Below are 15,769 nucleotides of genomic sequence, written 5' to 3' on the forward strand. Positions count from 1 at the left end.
TTTCTCTTCTTGAAGTTGAGGATTATGTGCCTTTATGTGGAATGAAAACACCTATGACTCAGGGTCAGCAGTGGTTTAAAACAGTATTAGCACTGAAACAATGGAGAACTTTTGTTTTTTGTCGACCATGTGGACATAAAGGTATATATATCGGAATTGTACTTGTTCTGTACATGTGTGTTAATGTTTTCTGAATTCAAATAATGCATCCTATCATGCAAATCTATTAATCAATATGAATACTTTCTGTGGAAAATGTAAAATAAGCTTGTTTCTTTGATGTGCTGTCAGTAACTTTGTCTGCGCTTATCCTGCTGCAGGATTATATTGTTACAAAGAAAAAGTTCATCTGTATGCTGACGATCTTTGCTTTTGTAGCTCATACAGAGGCATCACTATTAATTGAAGTCTTTCATAACCAGTTGATGGCTATTTAGGCCGTTTATCCAGAAAAAAAAATCAAATGTTTTTAGATTTTGAACAACACAAGCATTCTGAAAACATCATAAGAGCCACAATACTGAGCACAACGCGCCGGTCAACGGTCTTCATTGTGTGCCTAAATGTGACGTCATTGCGCATGAAACTTTAAAGCCCATAAATCCCTAATAATTGGAAATGTTGCGGTTGGAAAAATTCATGTTTATGTCACTAAAATCCTTGAGTGGGCATCTTTTACTCTTTATAGTGCTTCATACTCCAAGTACTGAATATTGACGTAACAACAGAAAAGGCACATTTTCCCAAGAAAAAATATTAAATCATTTTGAAACTCTCTAGAGGAAGACTTTTTAATACAAAATGTTCCTTCTTTCCTCTGAAAACTTGTCGTATTTATAAGACATAACAGCTTATAAACAATATCTCGGCTCTATAGTGAAGACTAACAGATGAATTCAGTTCGATTAAATATCACAATGAAATTAAATAGAAAAAAAAAAAGACATGAAGGCCACTCTGACAGAATCTTCCAGCTGGCTATGGTTAGACTCATTTTCATCACTGTATCAACTGATTATTAAAGGGATGTCTGATGGAAATCTTCAGGGTCAATGTGTCAGAATTGTGCAACAGAAAACTCTTAAATCTTTGCATGAGTATTAATGAGGTTTAAACCGTGAAATGATCTTAACAGGGAACATTTCATTTCATTATTTGGGGAGAAAATTACATTATAGGAGAACAGCAGAAAGCAAACAAACATGGGAAACAATATTCCACGGTATGCCATTTGGATTGGCTTTTACTGAACATCATAATTTCTTCCTGAATAACTTATGAGGTCCTCACTAACTGTAAATTAGATTCTGTATGTGTATAAAAATACTGCTCCGTTTGCTCTGCAGCATCAGAATCTCTTCATCTGTCTGCGCTCTTGTCTTCTCTGCTTCTTCTCGTTCACTTCTTCAGGTGCTGACGGGCTTTCTGCCATAAACCAGGGGCCCAGAAAGTTTACCCACAGGAGGTGCACGGCACGCGCCGGAGCCTGACACACACACACACATACAAACAAGGACAGGATTAATTATGAGACATGAGGAAGGCAGGACTTGGACACACAGCATCTTTTACAAAAGCTCTTACCAGCAGCCAAAGATACCAGAAATAAGAGGAGATAACGCTGAGAACTTGCACTATGGCTGTGAGCAGGATGACGTCCTTAAGGTGCCTAAAACAAGAAAACACAGACAACTAGATATCACTCACAATGTAGTGTAGTCACAGAAGTTTTAAACCACATAAAAATCAGATTATATGTCAGATTTTAGCAGCATACTTTTCATTCTAAGCAAAATAATATAATACATTTAAATCTATACGTCCACCAGAGCTAATGAAAATGTTGAAAACAAACAACTTCTTGGTATTTACTCAGAAAACTTTTTTCTATAAATAGTCAATTAAGACCAAGCAGCAACCTCTAGTCTAAAAATATGAGTCCAATGCGGAAGTGCTAAAAACTGCAGTTCATCAAGGATCCGTTTGACGCTGGCTCCGGAAGTACCAGAAACCACATACACACCAATTCAAAAAAGACGATCTTTACAGCAGAAATAAACATGTTTACAGCCTGGTACAAAAGACGAGTGTAGTCTGGATAGCTCATGACTCGATCGGCACACACTGTAGGGGGGTGAACTTTTTTCTAACGCGGAAATTTCAAAGATATTAAGTCTTCCAATGAGAGGCACAGCTGACTTGATTGACAGACGGGAACACTGTAGCTGTTGGCTAGGAGGCTCAAACTCCGCCTCTTTACGTCACAATCACTCGACAGTAGCAATATGGCTGCCGCCGACGTTTAGAGGCCAATTGGCGGCGGCAGCCATATTGCTGCCAATCGTCGTCGACAGCAGAATACAAAGAGTAAAATATAGCTTTATTTCCCACAAATCTATTCATGTCTCAGTATTCTGTCCTACATTGCCTTAGCACTGACTCGTGATCAACTGCAGCCTTTTTTGGTCTAACGCTGTCACCTCCAGGCAAAGATATAAAGTAAATGATTTACACAGTGGAGGAATGTGAGCATTATTTCCCACTCTGAGCAATGTCACCAAAACTTCCTGTCTCCCAAAACTCAGTAAATCAGGTCATTAAGAAACATTTGAAGGCAGCCTTAATGATGCACTCACTGTATGCACACTGCTAAGACAACTTCAATATGGACAGCTGCATTGCTTTAATAGAGTACTTAGACTCACACTCACCCGGCACATTTGGATTATATTAGTGTCCTTTATTTTTGGTTACTTACTCTGCCATTCCCTGCTCCATGTTTAAGTCTATTCCTCCATCCAGGAGAGTTCCATCCTCAGCAAACACTGGCTTGGCCATGGCTGACATGGAGCGGTAACTCCCGACATACACAGCTAGTGCAAACATAAACAGCAGCTGCAGAGAGAAGAAAGAACATAAGGTTTAAAGTCAGTTAGGTGAGCGGTGTTCAAACTATATTAAGATACTGTGATATGAAAACACAAAAAACTCACCCATGTCCAAAATGTAGATGAACTGTAGAACACCAAAAGATTTACTGCAACATAAATTGCCTGTGGAATAGAGTAGTATCAGGGTTGCTGCACACACAGGACTGAGGCTATACTCCTCATTGCAGCAGTCATTGGTTTCACTTTTAGCTACGACCCTTTGCTGCATTTTATCCCTCACTCTCTACTCCCCACATGTCCTATATCTCTTCAGCTATCCTATCCAATAAAGACAAACGTGCCTCATAAATAACTTTTTAAAAAACAGAAAACAATTGGTGTTGGAAAGTGAAACAAATAAATCACTGGTCTGATGTTCACAACTCATTTGAGAAATGAGGAGTCAAACTTTTCAGTAATACAACAGAAATCAACAAAATAGGGTTCTTACATTTGCTCCGAGGATGACTCGTGTGTAAAATTTCAGTGTAGCCTCATTCTCCTCATAGATCTGCTTCTTTCCCTTTGTGCCAACCTTACCTTTGGGCTGTGGAGCAAAACAAGAAGGAAAGTTTGTTATATCAGACTGTTATTTTCACCATATCACCAAAACACTGAATCCTAAGTCTGTGGAGGAAGTGTGAAACAACTTTAAAAAGACAAAAACTTCATGTAACTCAAGTCATAATAACACAATAATATGTGATCGTACAACAAAAACGTGTACCCTAAATGTTTGTGCAACAATAAGAGAAGACAAATTTTGTTATTGGAGTTCTATTATTTTGTTGACATAGTGTGCTTTGTGTGGATATAGCATCTAATAACATCACTATAAGTGAGTGTATTTTTTAATAGTTCACGTATAATCAACATTTCAAGAAGTGCATGTCAGCTATAACTTCGAGTACACATGACTGTTAATCATTCCCTATAATTAAAACTATACCTTTATTTGCAAAATGTTCTTTCTCAATCTAAAATAAATACAAAAAGCTTTTTTTCCCCACCACTTCACTGGCAACAATTAAGCCAAGTGCAGCTGATATAAAGCTTTATATGACAGCATCAGAATGCTAAAGCAAAGCTATTGTAGCCAGCTCTGCATCCAAACAGTTATGAATGTAATTATACTGTGAGAGAAAACACGCCTGTTTAACCAAAAATGTGTTTCCTATTCATTGCCATAGATTCAGATATGAAATGCTCAGATTTCAGTAATGATGAATTGTGGTTTATTGAGCAGCCTTCTTGAATAAGCATTTCTAAATAAGTAACTCTTTCAATGTTAATAAAATTATCAAAACAGCTTACCTTTGTAATCATCTTTTAGTAGTTTTTTCTGTTATTACTGTGATTCCGTTATGTTGTAGTGTTAATTTTACTTTTGCACCCACCTACAAAGCTGTGGATCCATTTAGTGACTTGTTTAGTGACAAAACTCAAAAGTTGGAACATGAAGACGACATGTAACTTCAGAATAGATCTACACCTTATATCCCGATAACATTAAACTTGCTCTAGATAATAATATTCACCCTACAGACTTATCAAGACTGAGATTCACTTTAGTCAAAGTCTCAACGAAGTATAAACTGTCATAATTCAGATTATTAAAATCATTATTCCCTACACAGACCGAGGGTTTGCTTCCTCTGCAGCTGGATTTCCTGCCGTTTAATTTATTATAAAGTAATGTTTTACTGTAAATGTCCAGGTGAACGTGTCAGTGTTTCAGTCTGTCACTGGAGAAGCTGCATGTGTAAGAGTCTCACCGCCATCGGCTCTCTGACCCGCTGCTGTTGTTCTCCTTCTCTGAGTCTTCTTTGACATCGACCTGTAACCCGGCGCTTTTTAATTTGACTGTAGTATACTAATTCATCAAAACGGAAAATGAAAAGACCCTCTGCAGTGTGTTTTCTTGTAACACATCAGCATTTAGGATCCCTTTGGCTCATCAGTTCCGGCGCATCCAATCTACGTCATCAACGAGTCAAACAAACAGTGCTGTCGCGATCTATGGTCGCGAGGATCAACACTACCGAGGATGTGGCGCTCTCTGCTGGTCATTATGAGAATGGACATTTGGCAAATTCAGTTTTAAACAGAAAAAATATAATGAATAGTGATACAACCATGTACCATCTGTACAATGAGGCTTTCTCGTTACATCAGTGCAGACTGTGCAGCTGTAAAAATGATAAGAGTATGCATGGAGGAAGCCAGGTACATGGTTTATTACAGAAGGCCTGAGTAGACATGCATTCATTTATTTTATTTTCTCCGTTTTCCACTGATAACGAGCATAAACAGTTGTTATTTTGAGATTTCCTTTTATGTCAGATGATAACTAGTATCCCTAGAGTTGTAAAAGCACAAAACAAACATAGAAATGGGCTCCACTTACCTAAATCAAGCTTTATTTGTTCATACTTTCATACGAATGAAATGCAACCCAAATTGCTTTACAGCGATTAAAAAACAAGAAAGAAGCAGAAATGAAACAATGGCAAGACATATAAGTATAAGTATTATTATTATTAATAATAATAACAATAATCAGAATCAGAATCAGAATCAGAATAATAATGTAAATAACATAAAATAAAATAAAATAGAGACTAATGCACACCAACAGTAAAATATTTGTAATTAAAATAAGTTAAAGCATCAAAATTAAGAATACAAATAGTTAAAATGAATAGATTTAAAAAGGGTAATGACAAGAGTTGAAAATAAAACTAAGGCTAATAAGATCAATAAAACGGAGTAGATAAATAAAATAAATTAATTAATGAATAAATAAAAAAATTATTAAAAATAGAATAAGATAAGCCTATCAAAGTGACCAGCCTATTTTATTATTTAATCTTTTATCCTCAGAAAATCATGTCATCATCACAGGAAAAAACAGCTTTATCATGTCGAGAAAATGAAATAAATTAATGTCTGTGAAGAAATAAATTAATCCGTTATAATGAGAATAAGAGCATGCATGCTCATTTAGGGCTTATAATTATGTACAAATTAAATGTAATGAAACTATTGGCTTGTAACTTACAAACCAGTTATAATACTTCTCACTTTTTTTTTTTAGGGAGTTTGATTTGGTGGCTAATCTTTTTGCAATTAAAGTAAGACTTTTTTTTCTTACTTCCAATGCGCTGTATGTAATGCAGTTAATAGTCGAGGAGGGAGACTTATTCAAAGCGTACTCAATGTTTTTCGCGAAGTGCTTTTTGAGTTTCCTCGGCCACCGTAGTCTGCGCAGCACAGCCTATGCTTTCCATATATAATACCAAGGTGGCTTTTTCTCAGCGAAACTCTCATCGTCTGAAGGGTTTGCAAGCTCCGGTTTGCTCCCCCTCGTATCAAATGATAGAACAGTGAGTGAGTTAGTCTTATTCTTAAACTGACACTTAATGCTTCAACATGGACTACCTGCTCGCGGTGAAAGTAGGCTCCCTATTCGGCTTGTTGTTTTTAACTCTGCTTTTTGGATTTATCCCAGCTCGGGTGTTATGGTTCAGAGACACAAATGCGACAGGTATGTGAACAGATAATAAATATAACACAAGGGTCTTACATAATCAGCTGTGAACTTAATAGATGGATACTTTTGTTTTCATTTTACAAACAGGACGCGCTTTAAAGTCGCATACAACCTGAGGTAAACAAAGTGCGTTATGACTAACAAATCACATGTTTGCATTTTCTGTATTGCTAATGTCTTTATCAAACTGATGCCGAACTGAGGACGACGGTTCACTGATTTAGTTAGAGTTTTCATTTCTGTCTCCAGTGTGTTACTATTTGCAGAAAACAGTCCAACGTTAAATGTCCTGAGCTTTTAATGAGGTTTGGTTCAGGGCTCCCTCTTCGTTAAAGTGAAAGGTAGACGGATGGTTTACACAGATGTGTGTCTGACTGTTTGATCACACGTTTGAGCTCGAGATAATGTTAAAGAGGCTTTTAGCTGTTATTGATTTCATTAATGAAATAATCACAGAGGTTTGATAATAAGGTGGCCTTCAATCATCTACAAATACCATAATGGAGAATCTTTCCAGAATGTTTATTTTCTTGGCTACATGGTCACTGTTTATTAATTCATGCACCATACTTTATTTCACTCATGTATGTAAACATAACTGATCAATTAGGAAAATATTGCTAGTATTAATAACCTCTCCTTTCAAGCCTTTGTCTAAGTCACATGAGAGGGATGAAGCCCGAAGCCAAAGCCCTCTCAGCCCACGGTCACATTTGCATTCATGTGTAATGAAAAGACAAGGCCTGCATGGTTTGGCTCTGTTCAGTGGAAGTGAAAGTATAATTTCTCCCCTCTACATTCATGTGTGTTCCTGTAGTTTGCTGAGCTCGACTTGTTCTTTTATAATCATGATGTGTCACATGATCTTTAAAAATTTACTTCCACACTGAAGGCCATGATAAATCAGTAGCAATTTTATACAGCCAGTTTATAATAGGTTGAATAATGTAAAATTCTTCATTATTAACAGAGATATTCTTGAACATGTTGCTGAAGATATAATATGAAAATATGAATTGCTTACCTTTCACTTTATGGAATTTTGTGTACAATAATTGTACAATTGTTTGAATTATCATGTTAAATCATAACAGATGCTTTCAAATAATATTCTTTTTTAATTTGCAGAAACCCAACGTACAGTTTTGAGTCTGATTAGCTGTTTTGCTGGCGGTGTTTTCCTGGCAGCATGTCTGCTGGACATCATTCCCACTTATCTGGAGGACATGACCACCGAGCTGGCAGCTCGAAGTGTGGAGGTACATCTATGTGTGGACTGTTTCTGAGTCTGAATAATACTAAATGTGAATGTGTAATAATACACATAATACACATTTATGCTTAACTAACAAAGTTGTTTTATTCAATATTGATTGATCATTAATTTCATTTTAAATATATTTTCAAAATTGATTCAAAAGTTTGCCCATCCCTGAGACAGAATTGTTAAAAAAACATGTTTAATATTAAAAAAAGAAGTTGAAACCACTAAATGTTTGATGCTTGATCGTCAAATTAAGTGAAAATTTTCCTAAATTGCAGGCAAACACATTTCTGATAGTTAACAAATCTTTTCACTGACTTGATCATCTTACACAATTAACAGATGTATGAACTATTTTTAGATGCATTAACTATATTTGAATCTCTTAAAGAATGAAACATTTTTCAGCTGTACTTCAAATTTAACAAAGTCAAAGAAAGAGGAGGATTTTTTAATGTGAACAATATGAGTACAAGTGATTTATATTGACAAAGTTACTCTTATAACTTTTTTCTGCAAGAATAAAACAGCTAGTTACTTTTGAAAGTCCTTTTAGGAATCTTTTGATGACCAGGCTTCTCATAGACAAAAGAAAAGTATTCTGTGTACAATCTTGGTCCTGATTTCTCCAGACTTAGTTCGCTAACTTATCAATCTCGCTATGGTGGTCTCAAACAGACCAACTTCCCCCTACCAGAGTTCATCATGGCTACCGGCTTCTTCACTGTCCTCATAGTGGAGAGGATGGTCCTAAACTGTGGGGGCATGAGTGGGATTCAGGAGGAAAGGGCACCCCTGATACAGGACAACAGGAACGGTCATGGACATGTGCACAACCACCCAGCAGACCCTGAAGCAGAAAGCAGCAGCCAACACGTCCACGTTGACTTCCACGCTCACTCCCCCTTTCGTTCTTTCATGCTCTTCCTCTCTCTCTCTGTCCACTCCATTTTTGAGGGTCTCGCCATTGGCCTGCAGAGCACTGACTCAAAGGTAGGAAGACAGAACATTCTTTACCTGTGGTTAAAGGTGGATGACAAGTTATCTTCACATGACCTCAAAAGGTTGAAATTAAACAAAGATTAAAGTCATGAAATGTCATCATATTTTGGTTCCAGAAATATTTTGATCCTTTCCAACATTTTGCACAGAGTGGGAGTTGTGAGACAGGTTCTTAACTACTCTGTTAAGTTTATCCGAGGGGTTTAGCATGCAGTAGAGTGAGGATGATTTTTCCTTATTGTGAACTGTTTTGGGTTTATCAGTGAATCATGCATGAGGATGCAATATAACACAACCACAACAGTAGAAAACGACAATCAAGCAACTGAAGAGAGCAACAGGGTATAAATCAGTGAACCTCCACGCTATGTGAATGACATCATTGCCATGCCCACTCGTTTGCAGTGAATGGCCCAAATAAATACCAGCTGCGTTCAGCCATTGACCCACTCAGATATTACACAGACTTTGGACTTGGAAACCGGCAGGTTTAAGTCCCTATAATGTTCAGGTCAGTGGATTTAGACCCTTCTGTTCTCACATGCAGCTTCCTGGGTAATGTCAGGACATTTTCAGGAGTGCTGAGCTGGTGTGACAGAAGATATAGAAAAAGTAAAACCTTTACGTTTATCTTTATATCCACTCAAACCTCAGCAGAACATCCAGAATGTGTTGTTTACTTCCACATTTAAATATAAATAAATAATTGTATTAACACCCCGTCACAGGTTCCTCAGCCTTAATAACATGTGATACATGATGTATCAAATTCTCTAATGGAGGGTAATCAACTTGAGCACACTGTACTGTTACTTTAGACTTTGTGTGCAAGCCGTTCAGTTATAAACTTTATCATGTGAATAGCTAATTCCCTTTATACGTGCAGCCTTTTCTTTAATCCTCTAAATCATTATCCTTTGTTACAACAGTGTGTAATATTGTGTTTGATTGATGAAAATGAATGCTATAATAAACACTACCTGGAGCCCTGCTTTATGGTGCTTTGGTTCTAGTTTTCCATACCTCAGTATAAGAAGCTTGGGAAGTTAATAGCTGGCTATTAGCCTCATCAACAGGCCTCTGAAATGGTCAATAAGCAGATGAAAAACCCATTGTCGAAATACAGTAAGCCAGTTTTGCACAATACAAAAGTCACCAACACCATTGTTTACACACTTTGTGAACATTTGCTTTAGAAGTGCCGTGAAAATGAAGGGAGTATCATATTCACAGCACTGGCATGCACAGAGGGAAGCAGACTTCTGGTTTACTGCTTTTGGGCAGGTCAGAGATCCTCGCTGTCACGTTGGTCAGATCTGAGTTTTCTGGTCACAAGATAGCTGCAGTCATTAAGTTACATACAGTTAGTGTTCCCCCAGGCTCTTTGGCCACACACAGCTGTTTGTTATCTGTATGTGTTGCTGGAAATATATATCACTGCTTACAGAAAAACACTTTTAGGGGATAAAGATCAGTTGACTGATATCAATTAGAATATGAAAAAGATCTCACAGGCGACACAGTTTCATAAATATAAACTTCAAAAACAGAAATACATTTTGAATATATTGCAGCACTTCAAGACACCAAAGAAGAATATCTGTTTGAACGCAGGACAGAAAATTTGAATTAGACAAAAAATTACAAAACAGACATCAGAGAAAAACAACGCATAAAGCTTGTTTATATGTAGTGTTTACTCTGTTATCTATATGTGGTGTTATTTTGTACATTAGCAGGAACATTAAATGAAATACAGGTATTTAAAAGAAAACAAAGAGACAAGTGTTTTTTATTTTTGCTAAGCTGCTAAATGAATTCCTCTCTGATCTGATCCTTTAAATTTGGCTGTTGGATGTGCAGAGTTGCCCACATAACTTAGTATTCCCCACTTTCAAACACACAGACAGCATGGTTTAGATTGCAAAGCAAAAATCCATTAAAAAAACAAACTATCTTTCCTAGTGTTTTAGAATAGACATTCACTTTGTGTTGTGCAGACCTTTGTGTTACTAACCATTGTATCAAAGCTTTAAAAAGACAAATAAATAACCACAAAACGTCTGTGTTTCTCCAGGTTTTGGAGCTCTGTGTCGCTATACTTATCCACAAGAGCATCATTGTGTTCAGCCTCTCCGTGAAGCTGGTCCAGAGCGCAGTGAGTCCGTTATGGGTGGCTGCTTACATCGGGGTGTTCGCCATGATGTCACCCATAGGCATCGCCATCGGCATCTCTGTTATGGAGGCGGGGCTTGCAGCTGGAGCACTCATTCAAGCAATCCTGGAGGGGCTCGCAGCAGGAACGTTTATTTACATAACCTTTATGGAGATCCTTCCACACGAGCTCAACTCCCCAGGGAGACAGCTCATCAAGGTGCTCTTCATCCTGCTGGGCTTCAGTGTCATGGCAACTCTGACATTTCTGGGCTGAGACTGAGACCAGGCAGCGCATCAGCTAGCAAGCCTGACAGGATGTGACCTGGACGCTTTGTGCAAACTACTGCAGCTCCCACAGGGACATGGGTAAATTTTATACAAAGAGAAAGAACAAAAGAAGTAGGGTTACTTATGCACTGTTACATTCAGCTCTGGAGTCTTAAATGTTAAAGGCAACATGACAACAGATGTTGGTTTTATTACTTTTAAAACATTTCATAAAAGAGGCATCCCTACTATTTGTGTATACATAATTTGGTTATAAGAGGGTGTAAAGTAAAGCCATGGCAGGTTTGTTAAACAACTGAGAGAAGCACAGGGGAAAAATCACTGTCTGCTCATTTATCACTGTCCTTGTTTTCAAACAAGCCTCTGGCCTGCAAACACAACCAGAGTCTGACCTTTGTTACTATTGAGGAAATCTCTGGAAACACAGGCTCTTGTTGTACGTATATGATACCCTATAATTAATCCAATCATGCTAGTATATAGGTACCTCCAGATCTTAAATGTTTACTGATTCAAACAAGACACTTCTGCACTTTAGTCGAAGTATTTCATGTGGTTTGTTCTTCACTTCAGGTTCAGCTTGATGGTCGTCCTCTATGAATCATTATTTTTAAAGGTGTTTCTACTGACAGGTTAATTCCCTTAGTACTGACATTTTAGTGCCATACTTTTAGGTGTAGTTTCTAGCATCGTTATGCTTTTAAGTCTCATCTTTACTAACTGAATCATCGATCAACATTTTATTCATCTGTCCAGAACACTAGTGTCAATGTAAACTCCCTGATGCCTTAAAAAGTTGGATGCCAAAAAAAAGAGAGAAAAGGTGTTCGATTTGTTTTTATTCTGTTTGCACTTTTCTAATAAAGCATCAGTGGTTTTTGCCACAGATGAGAAAGAATAAAACGTTTTGGCTTTGAGTGCTGAGCCCTTTTATTTACACTCTGTTGACCTTTGTGCATGTTCAGCTCTTTCTGTTTTGCAACTTTGTCCACTCTAGCTCTCACATACTTGTATATACATCAAGAAATCTAATTTAGCAGGACACAACAGTGCAGCACTTTGGGTGCCTTATATAAGGCTGTCTTATAACCAACGTTTCTGATGTGGGGCTGAAAACTGTTCTTCTCATGGTCCAAACTTATATTACAATATCACATCTCTTTTGAACTGAAATTAAGTGGAAACAGTATATTTCCAAATTACGGAGCGTAGTTTTAAGTTGCCCAGTTTATATTTGCTTTCTGTCTGCTTCGACTTAAAATCATCTGTTATGCTAATTCCATCATATGCAAGTTATTAACCATGTGTTCAGTCACAATTCCTGTTTTAGTCCCTCATGTGAGGGTCTAATGGTTTCATCATCAGAAAAAATAGCAGAAGTTTGAGGTTGTGGATTAGTTGTTACAAAACAACGTGCATATGTCAGCAGAAAAGTCTTTTTTTTATAATACCAGTTTGAATGTGCCATTTTCATGCACACATTAACAAATGTCCCATTTCAGATAATCTGATCCAAAAGTATTAAACTGATTTGATGAAACAAGTGCCTAGCACAATAGAACCTCCTTCAAATTAATTGTACCTGTACACCAGTTGACCCAATGCCATTTAAAAGAAGTCCACTGCTTTTTAAGTACAAAATCATCAGCTGTTTTTTTAAAGCATAATAACCCACAACCAAATCACAACCGCTAACGTTAGCATTCTCCTTTTTTCATAGATCAATGAACACATTGTTTACACACAGTACAGACTGTATAATACAGACAGGTGCTCAAGTAACATTAGCATTCTTCGCTTTCAGTATGACATTACAGAACACCTTAGTTTAGCTAGCTAACCATAAAGTTAGCTAGTTAACTGTAATATTAGCCAGCTGAGCATAAAGTGGGCTTTTAATTTATGTTATGCTTACATCAGCTGATGGGACTCAAATGTTTGGACCTTGTGAATGAATCTAACACACATTCTGATACACATCCCTCAGGATTTTCACTGTTCGTTGTTTTTGAATTGCTGATCATCAGATGCTCTAATTAGATGTGTCTAATTCACCTGATCTAAGAGAAGTAAAGCATCAGTGCTCCCCACCGTGAACATGAAGCAAGAATAAAATTGCCAGAATGTGAATATGTCAATTAAAATTAAAAAGCAGTTTTTCATTTAGAAGAACACAAGTGTATATATGGGGTAAAAACGAGGAGATGTTAGGATCGGGGTTTAATTGGGAAAGTGGGAAGTAATTGGGGACCATAGGGTTCTAAATGTTACCCCAAAGTAATAACCACTAAAATCGCAAACGATTACAAGAGAAAAGGGAAAAGACAAAAGCTCAGAAAAGGAGAAACAAAACCATTGCTGCAGAGCAGCTGATCAGAAGCTAAACTTACAGGAACACTCCTTTTACAAAACACCAAAAAGTGACCACAACTACATTCTCGAGAAAACTTGAAATTGCGAGCGAGACACACTGAAGAATCTGATGCTTATGAAGACACTACACTGAGAACAAAAGAGCAACCTCTCACTACCTCATACGGTGAGCTAATGAGTCAGCACAGGGAACGAGAGCCCAAGCGTTTACATTCCAACACCTGCTCCAAATTCAGGGGCAATCAGGCAAGCACACATGACCCTGCACTGTGATGATTGCTTCACAGCAGTCAGAGTGGCCAAGAGCCCATCACAGTAGATACTGCAAGGTGCTTTGCACGTCCTTGAGAAAATTAATCACCAGATCTTATCCCAGACTTTTTCTCTGCCTCATTACTAAATCTCACTCCCTGCATATGGAGACATTTCTCCCAGACACAAATCACAACTGTATAGTGTTAATTTTTTGCATTGCAAGATTAACTGTTTTGAAATCACCAGTCATTGCATGTTATACCTGTTGGCAAAACATAAGGAGCTTGTTTCTCTGAGGGTGGCTATGATTTGAGTAGATTCATTGAATAACTGTAGGAATATGTTAAATTACTGATTGTAGATAAACTGCACATCGATTGCAAAGGGTGAAATATAGTTTTTTTTGTTTGGTTTTTTAATCTGTGCAGCTTTCCCTCAGAATAAAATAGTCTGTAAAATGTTTTGAAGTGTGTCGAGGATTCAAAGCTCAGCAACAGCCATCTCACAAAGTCTGAGATTTGTAAATACCTGGAAAAAAAAAACAGCTGCAGGCTTATTGTTACAGACTTTTAACTGTGCAAATGAGGCAAAGTCCCCAATGAAATGTAGGTCACCGATATGGGAACTATCTGTTGCCAAAAAGTATATAACATTTGTTGTGGTAAACCTGTCTCCATTGTTTCGTTTGGATCAGCATTTCTCTATTAATTGTTAAATATTTCATAATATATTGAGAGTAAAATGTTGAATGTAATTGGTTAAATTATGATTGAACAATATAACTTACAGAAAGATATGAAGGAACATGGGTGGTACAATCTTCCCAACCAGAGAGGTTTGAAGTGTTTTGTTTTGCAAATACAATTATAGGAGATAACCTGACTTGTCCTTGGAAACTCTCATCATACCAAAATTTAAATAAACACAAGGTACTTATGCTCTGCGTGTGATGAGTTATTATTGTTTTTTGCATTGATAAAAGCAAAAGTCATTCAAATGCCAATTTTACCACTTCAGAAGTTGCCATTTAATTACCCTCATCCCCCTTATTTTATTATTTAGAGCCAAAAAGGATATTTTATGTTTGTTGCTTGAAGATAAATAAAAGGGTGTCGTCGGCATATGGTGAAAGGTAGTTTCAACATTCATTTTATGTCAGTGGAAGATTTTGTCTTTTTTTTATTCTGTCTATTAATGAGTCGATGGCAACCCTACGGTAAGCCTTGATGTTTGTAAAAGCAGTAGGCTACTTTGAATTTGGACCTGCAGCCTTGTTATGGAGGAATTGGGGCTGAGGAATCAAAGTTTCATCAAGATACATTTGAGCATTTAGGGCCTGCACTATATCCTTAGACAGCTAAAGTAAATTGAGTTTAACACTGTTTATTTAGTGGTTTATATTTAAGATTTACGCTGCATTGCCAACATAATTACCCAACAATGTCAGTCCCTTGGGCCACTTATTAAGGGATTTAAAATTCAATCTAGCCAGTTAATGTCCGCATTTCAATTGAAATCTATAGACACATGAAGATTGGGCAAACTGATCTGCTGACGTGTAATAATGCTCTGAATGCTAAAGGTACTCCACCAATCAGATACCTTTTGTTTTGCAAATTCCAACTCAATGTTTCTCTACTTTCAGAAAATACTACCCATCCTGGTTGGGTGAAATCAGGTCCCTGGGGCTTTACTTTGATCCTGGTTCCTGTGGTGAATACGCACTGAGTACCTCCTAAACCTCTCTGGAGAAAATTCCAGTGGCTGAAAAGCAGCTTTAGAGAGTCAGGGGTCTGATCTGGTAGAAGTTTACCATGGTAAGTGCAACTACGTAGCTAGCTACTTATGTTAAGTGCTTGGAATCAAGCAGGAAATGATCAGTCCTTGAGTATAATATGTGAGACTGCATCAGATTACTGAGCATTTCAATGTTCTCAAAAAAGCTTT

At 37.3% G+C, this 15,769-nt stretch overlaps 2 protein-coding genes across 5 annotated transcripts; one reads left to right on the plus strand and one right to left on the minus strand.

The window, feature by feature from the left end:
• Nucleotides 1-764: 764 nt before the first annotated feature.
• On the minus strand, nucleotides 765-4,935 carry tmem208 (transmembrane protein 208). The gene is made up of 6 exons (XM_034679590.1): nucleotides 4,706-4,935; nucleotides 3,382-3,477; nucleotides 2,994-3,053; nucleotides 2,759-2,895; nucleotides 1,585-1,669; nucleotides 765-1,486 (listed from the first exon to the last, which is right to left on the minus strand). Exons 1-6 carry the CDS (start codon nucleotides 4,709-4,711, stop codon nucleotides 1,349-1,351), a joined length of 522 nt encoding a protein of 173 aa, XP_034535481.1. The 5' UTR covers nucleotides 4,712-4,935; the 3' UTR covers nucleotides 765-1,348.
• Nucleotides 4,936-6,176: 1,241 nt separating this feature from the next.
• Nucleotides 6,177-12,111, plus strand: slc39a1 (solute carrier family 39 member 1). Of its 4 annotated transcripts, XM_034679588.1 has the most exons (6): nucleotides 6,180-6,316; nucleotides 6,442-6,477; nucleotides 6,571-6,600; nucleotides 7,612-7,742; nucleotides 8,426-8,740; nucleotides 10,827-12,111. In XM_034679588.1, exons 4-6 carry the CDS (start codon nucleotides 7,710-7,712, stop codon nucleotides 11,178-11,180), a joined length of 702 nt encoding a protein of 233 aa, XP_034535479.1. In that variant the 5' UTR covers nucleotides 6,180-6,316; nucleotides 6,442-6,477; nucleotides 6,571-6,600; nucleotides 7,612-7,709; the 3' UTR covers nucleotides 11,181-12,111. The 4 variants fall into 4 exon arrangements, with proteins under 4 accessions (XP_034535477.1, XP_034535479.1, XP_034535478.1 ...); XM_034679587.1 differs by lacking the exon at nucleotides 6,571-6,600; XM_034679586.1 differs by lacking the exon at nucleotides 6,571-6,600 and having other exon boundaries at nucleotides 6,177-6,477.
• Nucleotides 12,112-15,769: the final 3,658 nt, after the last annotated feature.

This window comes from Notolabrus celidotus, chromosome 3 (assembly GCF_009762535.1).
Source record: "Notolabrus celidotus isolate fNotCel1 chromosome 3, fNotCel1.pri, whole genome shotgun sequence".
Classification (NCBI taxonomy): Eukaryota; Metazoa; Chordata; class Actinopteri; order Labriformes; family Labridae; genus Notolabrus; species Notolabrus celidotus.

What these genes read in the sequence shown, in the direction of transcription:
- slc39a1 (XM_034679586.1), top strand. Translation starts at nt 6,363, where the DNA reads ATGGACTACCTGCTCGCGGTGAAAGTAGGCTCCCTATTCGGCTTGTTG. An exon ending in CAGAGACACAAATGCGACAG is followed by an intron (nt 6,478 to 7,611) that starts GTATGTGAACAG and finishes TTTAATTTGCAG; the next exon opens with AAACCCAACGTACAGTTTTG. An exon ending in TGGCAGCTCGAAGTGTGGAG is followed by an intron (nt 7,743 to 8,425) that starts GTACATCTATGT and finishes GGTCTCAAACAG; the next exon opens with ACCAACTTCCCCCTACCAGA.
- tmem208 (XM_034679590.1), bottom strand. An exon ending in GAGTCATCCTCGGAGCAAAT is followed by an intron (nt 3,054 to 3,381) that starts GTAAGAACCCTA and finishes TCTATTCCACAG; the next exon opens with GCAATTTATGTTGCAGTAAA. An exon ending in TCTGGTATCTTTGGCTGCTG is followed by an intron (nt 1,487 to 1,584) that starts GTAAGAGCTTTT and finishes TGTGTGTGTCAG; the next exon opens with GCTCCGGCGCGTGCCGTGCA.